General features: G+C 44.3%; 1 protein-coding gene across 2 annotated transcripts; it reads right to left on the bottom strand.

The window, feature by feature from the left end:
• Positions 1-6,886: 6,886 nt before the first annotated feature.
• On the bottom strand, positions 6,887-9,211 carry LOC111159877 (APC membrane recruitment protein 2). Of its 2 annotated transcripts, XM_022522529.1 has the most exons (2): positions 8,383-9,211; positions 7,136-8,004 (listed from the first exon to the last, which is right to left on the bottom strand). In XM_022522529.1, the coding sequence occupies exons 1-2, from the start codon at positions 9,209-9,211 to the stop codon at positions 7,136-7,138; spliced, it is 1,698 nt and encodes a 565-aa protein (XP_022378237.1). The 2 variants fall into 2 exon arrangements, with proteins under 2 accessions (XP_022378236.1, XP_022378237.1); XM_022522528.1 differs by having other exon boundaries at positions 6,887-9,211.
• Positions 9,212-9,676: the final 465 nt, after the last annotated feature.

Here is a 9,676-nt window from a genome sequence, read left to right as displayed (position 1 = left end):
TAAAACAAGTTTTAAAAACATAGAGCAGTTCTAGGAGACAATTTTTGATGTTTGGGGGGAATTTAACATTCTATTATAAAAATAATATCTATAAACCTACTAACAATTTTCCTCCTGTGCACAAAAATAATACAGCCAAAAGCTTGTCCTCAAAGACATGCCTGACTTTCAGGAAAACTAATTATAGAAATGGAGTTTCTCATTTGGATCTTCTTTGTCATTATTTTCAAATAACCTGCAATGCCCTATATTACGCTGAGATATTCCATATAAATAACTTGGTCAAAAACCTGAAGTTAGCAGTGAGCCTGGTAGATAGCTGGAGTCAAGTAAAAATGGCAAAAATTTACTTTGCCTGTAACATTAGAACCATTTTCCCTGATGTTCTTGATAAAACGACCACTCTCAGATCCTTCATGTTCAGTTAAATTTGTTCTGGAAGCAATAAGAATTTGTCCTGTATTACTTTATGAGAGTCTCTCGTCCTTTCTTCAGAAACAATTGTGTAGCGGGGGATAAATGGCTGCAATGTAGATATTTGAGAAAGTTCACTAATTCCTTCAGGCTACCTAGGACCATTTCAATACTGTGTTACAAGTATTTACTGTGTGTCCACTCTATGCCCCTATGCAATCTGACCAGATATTTTTAATATCTCTGCCTTAGCTTACTAGATGATCCAGGTAGGTATCTGAGAAAGCTAAATATGTCTCTGATAACCAGTCACCTTGGCTATATTTTATTAAAAATGTTATCTTCTCACACAAAGCAGAAAGTTACGCTACTGATTATTGATTAATTATCACAAATTACTCCAGTTTACATTTTAATAGAATGACCACCTGTTATTGAAATCTTCCACTGTGTCTCATTAAGATGAGGTCTCAAATTGATTTTAAAAGCATTTTACCAAGTGTAGGCAGGCCATATATTAGGAAAATAATCTCCTTAATTATGACCATGATGCAGTTTCCAATGGATTTTCCCTAAATACTGGGAGTATTAACAGAATCCGAGTGGGAGGAAACAGAGGTTGCACGCTGCTGGATTCACTACTGAAATTACTTTTGGTTTTACTATTGGCAAAACAGACATCAGATCACAAAATCTGTATGTAGACCTGCTTGTATGTAACTCTAAAGTAATTGATGAATACAGTCCACAATTTTGACTGGCCCAGGTGAGAAAAAAACCTGCTAGTCTCTGAGCTCTAACGTCTAGGCTTGCATGTATAAAAGCCATCAAAGAATTAAAAAAAAAAAACAAAAAAACACAAGTTCATTTTTAACTAAAATAGCCATCAGTTGGATGGTACCCACAAATATACACATCTGGTTTGGCTCTTGCAGTTCAAAACTTTGATCAGTTTCTTACTTAAAACAAGTTTTACAGAAATTGAATCATATGGCTAAAAATGTATAATTGAAGCAGAAGCTGTAGAGTTAGGTTTCTCTATTCAGATTCAAATTCTGCCCATTACTTAGGAAATGGGTGACTTGGGACAAGGTATTTCACCTTTGTGACCATCATTTTCTAACCTCTGCAGGATGGAGCCAATACCCACCCTCCATGGTCCTTGTAACTGTGGCGATAACATCGTGAAAGGAAGCACAGAGCATCATCCCGCACAGAGAAAATACACAGTATGTTTTAGGTATTTCCCTTCAATATAAAATACTCAAATTCACGATGACTGACTTCTAGGTCTTTAATAAATATTAGTTGAATGAATTAATGAATTAGAAAACATGAGCCAGGATGCAATGGCCACAGACAGAATGTAGGATGCACTACTTTGGAAAGAGCCAGGAGCTTATCTCTGAAGTTCAGAATTGTACCAAGGCAAGGTAACACTCAGAGAGTCGCCATTTAAACAAACCACGTGGAACAGCCAGAGTAAGCCTAGACTGGGCTCATGGTGGAGAAATAAGGGCAATGTGTTTGGAATGACCAACATCTTACAGGGAAGAAGTATTACCATGACAACAGGAGAGATTTCTGTCTATATTTTTGGTGTTAATCCTGAGAAGGAGAGGATACTGTCAAAGGAAAGCAGAGGGTTTGCCTATTTGTCTCAGACACACACCAATTTTCAGCTTCATGACATGGGTTAGCTTTGTTTCTACTGCAAGTGAACTGGCCATGACATTAAGCAGTTCCTAGCTTTTATGTTACTCTAACTTACTGAACTTATGAAGAGCTTATGGTACCATCCCAGAGGCTAGGGGAAAAGAGAGAGAAAGAGGAAAAAGGGAATGGGGAAGGGGGGAGATGAGATGGGATGGAAACAAACAAAAAGAAAGAATTAAAGATGGCACATTAGGGAAATAATATTGCCTAACCCACGTGGCTGCTAAGAGGACCACATCAATGTCTGTAAAGCTCCTAGTGATCACTGGCACTTAGCAAGTACTCAGCAAATGTTCATTATTGTTATAATTGCTATTATTATTTTGAGAGGAATTTGTGTGGCTTGATCCATACCACTCCTGTTCAAGTTCACCCCATTCTTCTCCACCTCAAAAACCATAGACAACAAATGAAAAAAAACAGGCAAAATAAAGTAAAGATGTTTTTCACGAATGTTAAGAAAGTCCAATCACAGTATAACTATGTGTGAGCCCAGACTGAAGGGGTTTTTATGAAGTAGTAGACACAGTATATGCCTCATGAACACAGGTTGCATTGAATTAAAGTAAACGTCAGTCGTAAAATGTGCCCAGTTTCCGTTCTGGAGGCTTTGTGACTATTTTAATCTTTCCTTTTTCAGTTTGAGAAAGAACACTTTTCCATAATCATGAAACTACCATTCTGAATCACTCCTTAACAGCACTGTCTGGAGTGAGATAATAACATTCTTTATAAGTGGCTATAGTTGCAACAAACCATCTCCTTTAAAGAATTAGCACAGTGCAAAGGCTTTTATGAAGTAAATGCTGACCTCTTGCTTTCCCACACAGAGATATAAACCACCGGTCCGCCATGCTAGCTTTGGGTCCCAAACAGTCATAAGTATTTGTGCAAAAGCCATCAAAAATTCTTAAGGCCGAGTTTCCACAGATAAGAACTGTGCTGTTCATCCCTTGGTCTGTCTGGCAAAGAAGCGGGAGGGAAATGGGTAGGCCAAGGTATTTGGGTTTCTCCTCTTATTTCATGCAGGTACTTTTAACCGGTCATTCCCAGTGGTGATAAGAGGCAATTGTGATGCGTTCTCTTTTTGTTTAAGAGTCTAAAATTCTTGAATTAATTTCTTAAGAATGATAAGGGGAGCAAAGTATCTGTGAAGATATTGTAACAAACCTTCGTAGAAACCCAGCACGGGGACCAAGGCCAGATTGTCATCATTCAGGAAAGAAATCTGGAATGACTACAATCAGGAAATGTATTCCACTATGCAAGTGTCAAAAGACGCCACCATGATAAGAAGTGTCCCCTTACGACTATCTGAGGGCACCAAGCAAGCATCAAACATGGTGGGTACAAAGGGAGAGGAGAGAAAGCTACTTTAATCGATCTCTTCATACAAAGTTAACCGTAAAAAGGCTCTGAAAACTAATCTGACAAAGATGTAAATAATGAAAACACAGAAAGATGTCGAAGAAATCTCGATACCTAATATAGTCTTTTTACCTCAGTAACTGTGTAAGCAAAGGGTTATTTGAACATTCGTTTAAATGCAAATACTTCAAAACTACTTCTGAAATTAAGGAAGAAACACTTTAAACTCAGTAAGTCATCACTCTCATAGATGTTAAACACTTTGTATTTAAATAGGCAGATAATTGTGGAAAACATATCTAAAGGAAGCCCTTAATGTTCTATATGTCATTGTTGTTATTAGGTGAAATAATAAAAATCTTTTTCCTCTTGCCATTGTTGACAACGCTATAGTAAAATTTCTTCCAGTCGGTGCTAATGTAAAAGCATCCAACTGCCTTTAGTACTGATGTCAGAGTAGTTCAAGGAACAATGTCTGTGTAATGTAGTTATTAAAGTCAGGCTGTCTTTGTGCAGAGCTATTAAGCTCACTGATAAATTCATGGTCAACAATTGATTTGACTTTTTCCTCCTCTAGTTTGTCCAGCTCTCTGTCTAAAGAGACCTAATGAACTAGCATCTCAGAATCATACACACACAGCAAAGGTGTCATCAGCTCATATTTAATCCTTCCCATTACAAAAAAAATCAGCAAATATGGCCGAATTAGGAAATGTATTAATAATAATTGGAATATAAGTCTATTAAAATGCTGGGGTGGGGGGAAGCAATCTCCAGGAACATGAATGGGAGAAAGTAGCCCTTGGCACAAAAAAAGCAACTGTGAACCCTTGTCTGTGGGTGGAAAAGGTTAAGATGCAGGCTTCCTGCATGGATCCTGATTTCCCAGCTAGCTACCGAGGCCATTTAATCAATTGCCTGCATCCTTCATTTGCCTGGTGTGGGTGGAATTCTTAAAGACAGAGAGTTTCTTAAAAAGTGGAAAACATATGGAAAAAAGAATGAAAAGAGAAAATATTTTACATCTTGTATAACTGGTTAATTGACAGGCGGGGGAATGAAAGTGAGCTTTGCTGACATTTCCCTTTACTTGTAAAAAGAAGACACAGCATAGTGGTAAAATGGCAGGAACGAGCCCCCAAAACGGTGAAAGCAAAAACAGTTTGTCCCAGTGCTAACAAAATAGATTTACCGGTAGATTGCCTTTACTGTTAGAATATTCTCATCTGTACTTCAGGTACTCCTAACTTTTCTGTACAATTGAACAAATGAACAAATAAAACTCTGTCACGGATTCACACAGAGAAGAAGATAACCCTCACAAGAAAAAGCACAAGAAGAAAATAAACATCCTTTGTTTTACGGCCAGAAATAAAATTTATATTCTGTACATTCACTGGGGGAAGATGAATGCATTTGGAGTCTACATAGTACTATCAGCATGAAATCAAATTTAAATCCCTTTCTCAAGACAGAAATAATCTGTAGAATATTTCCAAGTGTACAGTACATGCCTTTGTCTGTTAGTTTGTGCACAGTTGAGTGCATAAGCACGTGTGAGTATGAGTGGCTTTATGAATTCCTGGTGGTGGGTTCAGAGTGCCTAAGGCTATGCCTGATTATAGGACCTCATCTATATAGGAAATTAAATATTAAATCAGTACTTTAACATTAAGGATCTGACACAATGCAATAAAAGCCAGTAATCTGACTACTAAAGAAATTCAACAAATCTCTACCGCCTCTTCTAATTGAATCATTGCAAATTTAAAATGGGGAATGATTTGCTTTATGCTACTGGCTCAAATTTGTTTCCCTTTGGGGTCTGTTTATTTTGTTCCCTTTGTACTATTAAAATAGGTTTCCATATACTTAACTTGCCTCTTTCCTTCCTTTAAAAAATAGAAAACAAGCTTAGAAAGCACATAATATCAGCTCATTACTTAGGCAATCTCTCTGGAAAATGGGAGTTATATAGAAGTGTTTGTGCCATTCGTATACATGTAGTTTTGCTTGAAAATATCTAATCTTCCTCATATCATGAATCAACTCTTAGTAGAAGCTGCAGTCTTTTGATTAAACACACTGAACTGCATTTCAAAGAGGATATTATATAATCATTAGATGCTAATAGCATTCTAGGAACTGCTTCAGTTAATCACTCAAACTATCCAGGCATATGGTAACCCGTTCTGAAATAAATGTCTCATCTAAAATAATAGAAAATATACATATAAGGAAACCACTTTCAAAAACAAATCTTGACATAGAGTGTTTATGATACATAGGCTTGCCAGCATCCTATTCTGAACATACCTGTCTCAATCATGAATCTATAAAGCAAAAGTCAAATAACATGAACTCTGTATTTTTCTACTGGGTTTTTAAAATATGTTCCTCATTTGGGACTCCCCATGTTGTAGAATGGTCGAATCCAAAATTTTTATAACCAAGGTAAAAATCTCTGAAAACCAGTTTTGGGAGTGAGAAGCAAATAGTCTCTTACCCAAGACAAGACAGAACCTATTCCTCTGGGACATCAACACAATAGACTGTTTTTTTGTTTTTTGTTTTTTCCTGCATTGAGAGCCAGAGAACCCATATAAAACAAAAACAGAATTGCTTTAGGCTACAGTACATAAAAGAACATCAGTGGTTCAGGGACAGTTATCATAACTTGTTATAAAACCAGATTTTAAATTCGAGGTTACTGGCAGATTATAAAATGTTAACAGCTGGATAAACTGTAAAATATGCATTATGTACACATGAAAAGGTTACAGTTTATAAACACTAAAATACTGTGTCTATTGGCATTTTAGTAAAATCTTTCCCTGATCCTCATTTCTTCACCGGGTGGGAAAGAAAAAGAAAAAGAAAAAACTGGCTCTGCTGAGCTGCTTCTTTCTCCCCAAACACATGATCTAAACCAACCAAACCGAAATGCTCCTTTATTGTCCTGGTGGTAGATACTGACCTATATGCATACCCAGCAACCAAAAGTAGGCAAGTTTGGGGCCAATCAATGGTCGCCTCTGCTCATCAGGTAAATAAATACCTGGCTCTTTCAGCTTTGCAGGTGTTTTCCACACAGTGATACAGCAAAGGGTCTTTTTCTTTTCTTTCTCTCTCTCTTTCTCTCTCTCTCTTTTTCCCCCTGGAAAGAAAAAGGAAAAGAAGAAAGGAAGGATGGAAAGTGTCATGGAAGAGGAGGGGCTCCTCTGGTGTTGGCAGTGGTTTCTCTAGGCCCTCTCTGGACCCTGGCACAGCCAAGTGTCATGGCATGATGCTTACTTAGGTTGTTTTCTGCAAAGGCAAGTAAAGGTGACTTCCAAGTGTTCAGCGCATCAAAGGAAAAAAACAAAAAACAAGTGATTTTTTTTTTTTTAAGGTAAAAAATTAAAAGTGCTTGAAAATAATTCTCAGGGAACTTATCTGGAGAGGGGAATCCCATGTGTAGCTCCCCCTCTCTGGTGTATCCTGCCCCTGCTAGCGGCCCAGACACCTCCTGGGTCTAGGCTCTGGAGCAGGGATGGTCCTAAAAGCCTTTCTTTAGGAGAAACAAAACTTATTTGAGTGGTTTCCAGGGAAAGTTGTATTCCTTGACATGGGGTCCATCACCTCGGCTTCGGAGACCTCACAACTTTTTGGCACTGTCATGGCACGCCGCTGCCCGGAGGGTGGTCCCGGCCAAACCCCGGTTGCTGACCCTACGGACCAGCACTTTGGAAACTGGGATTTTTGTTCTGGGCATCTCACTCCTGACTGGTTGCTGGTGCACTACGGGATGGCTGGATGGAAGGTTCGCGAGGTGCTTGATGCTGATAGGGATTTTAGAGTCCTTCAGCAAACTGCCTGGTGTTCGCAGTGGACAGGTGATGGTGACTGGAGACACCGGCTTTAGCCGAGACAAGCAGGACGTCTCCTCGTTGGCGGGAACGGCGGCCGGGCTTCCATCCGGATCCGCGTAGAGATCGTAGAGCGCGTCCCCGCTGTAGCTATCCCGGGGGATGCCCGCCTTTTTGCCGCCGCTGGTGCCGTCTTCCTCGGGCCCCGGAGTGGTGGAGTCCCAGTAGCCCTCGTCACTATTGGGGATGCCTTCCTGCTGCTCCTTCTCGGGTGGTTTAGGCTCCTCCTTGGGATGGAGCTCGATGGGAATCCGGTTGAGCCTCCTGTGCTTGCCCAAGGACACGTCCTTGACCCCTTCCGCACACCTGGCGTCTTTGGACGTCTCGGCCACTACCTTGGTTTCCAGGGCTGCTGCCGCCTTGGCCGCTCCCTCTTGGGGCCCTGGTCCTTGGTCCTCAGTCTGGGAGAGCATGTCCCAGAACTCCTGGAGATAGGTGTCGTCCAGCTCCTCCGGGCTCGCCATCTCCTCCCCTCCTCCTTGGTAGGCCACCACGCCGGGGTTCTTTTTAGAGAGAACTGGCTTGCCTGGCCCGGGGGCATGCTTGTCACAGCTGGGACCTGCCTCGTCCTCTTGGTCTGCAATAATATCTCCACAGCCTGTAAGAGAGTCAAAGCTTTTCAGTGAAGTCACGTCAGAAAACATCAAACAAATACGATCGGCCGATGGGTCTGAGGGTGGATCAACAGCGGAAGGGTCAGGGACGGCCGCCGCGCGGCCGCTGCCGCATTCCGAGTCGACAAGGGGGACGGTCTTTACCGGAACGTCACCTGTCCTGGAGGCATCCTCGGCCGTCTGCACCTCCCCAGCGCCCAGCTCGGGGGCTGCCCGGGGCTTCTCGGCGCGCCGATGCCCCGCGGCGTCCTCTCCCCGGGCGCTGTCGGCCTTAGGGACCCCGGGGCTGTGGGCCTCTCGGCGGACCGGCACGTGGGCGCGATCGGCGGAGGCCGGCTCCGGCTCTCCCCCTCCGAGCTCACCTGCTGGGTCTCGCGGCGCGTCCCTGCTGGGCTTCTCCGGCTCGCCGGCGGGTCCGGGCGTCTCCTCCTTGACGCACTCCAGGCTGGCGGTGAGCGAGCCCGGCAGGATGAGGCCGCCCGGGGCCCCCGCGCGCTCGCCCTTCGCCTCCGCCTTGGCCCGCTTGTCCTTCTTGTGCCAGCGCATGCTGCTGAAGAGCCCCTTCAGCCCTCTCTTTTGTTTGCCGCCAGCCTTGCTCGCGTCCGCCGGCTCGCCCTTGCCGTTCTCCGCTCGCCCGTTCTTCTTCAGCAGGGAGAAGAAGCTGTGCGACTTCGCCACCGAGCTGTTGGCCAGGGAGCCCACGCCGGGCCCGGTCGCCCTGGGGGGACCCGGGTTGGGCCGCCCGCCGCCGCGGCCACCCCCGCCGCCGCCCCCGCTGTCGCCCCCGCCGCGCGGCTCCTCCTTCTTGCTGCTCTCCAGCACCACCACCTCGGCTAAGCCGTCGTGGGTCCGGCTCCTCACCATGCCCGTCGGACCCGAGCCTTTCCCATCCCCTTTGTTTTTGACCCCAAAAATGCTGGGCATGGTGCCACCCGATTTCCTCTTCTTGAATAATTTGAAAGCAGCTTTATTAATCTTCCCCGACGGCTGCTCGGCGGCCGGCGTTTCGGCAGCACAATCACAATGCAAGTCCATGTCTGCCGCGAGGGTCCCGGCCCCGGCCTCCTCCTTCCTCCTGCAGACCCCCGCGGACGCGCGATCGCCGCCGCCGCCGCCGCCGCCGCCGCCGCCGCCGCCGCGCTCGCTGACAGCCTCGCCGCAGCCGCCGCCGCTGCTCCTGCTCGTCTCCATGGAAACCGAGCGGGATAAGCAGCTTTCGTCAGCCGTGGGCTCGCGCCAGGCTACTGTCATCCGTATTCTAAATCAACCTGAGCTACTCTCGCTGCTGCTGCCGCCGCCGCCGCCGCTGCAGCAAAAGAAACACACATAAAAGACCATCTCCCCTCCCGCCAAGCGCTTATATAATACCCTAACCCACTTCGGATCCGACTTGGCTTTGTGCTGCATAGTTTTTTTGTGTGTGTGGCGAGAGCAGGCAGCAGAGCCTCGAGTCGATTGCAGAAATTAGCGTCGTCTTTATGGAATTCAGATTCTATCCAATCTTAGCCACCTTCTGATTCCTCCTCTAGATAGGCTCTTTCCAGAAGCCCAGTCGTGGTTCACAGGATACCCCCAAAATGGACAAAGAAATTCCACCCAACACAAAATGGTTATTCCTCTGAGCGCCTATCCTGGACTTCATGAGTCTTTATGTCT

Source organism: Enhydra lutris, unplaced genomic scaffold, assembly GCF_002288905.1.
Source record: "Enhydra lutris kenyoni isolate GAN:26980312 unplaced genomic scaffold, ASM228890v2 scaffoldscaffold71, whole genome shotgun sequence".
In the NCBI taxonomy this organism is placed as follows: Eukaryota; Metazoa; Chordata; class Mammalia; order Carnivora; family Mustelidae; genus Enhydra; species Enhydra lutris.
This window is presented reverse-complemented; position numbering and strand designations above follow the sequence as displayed.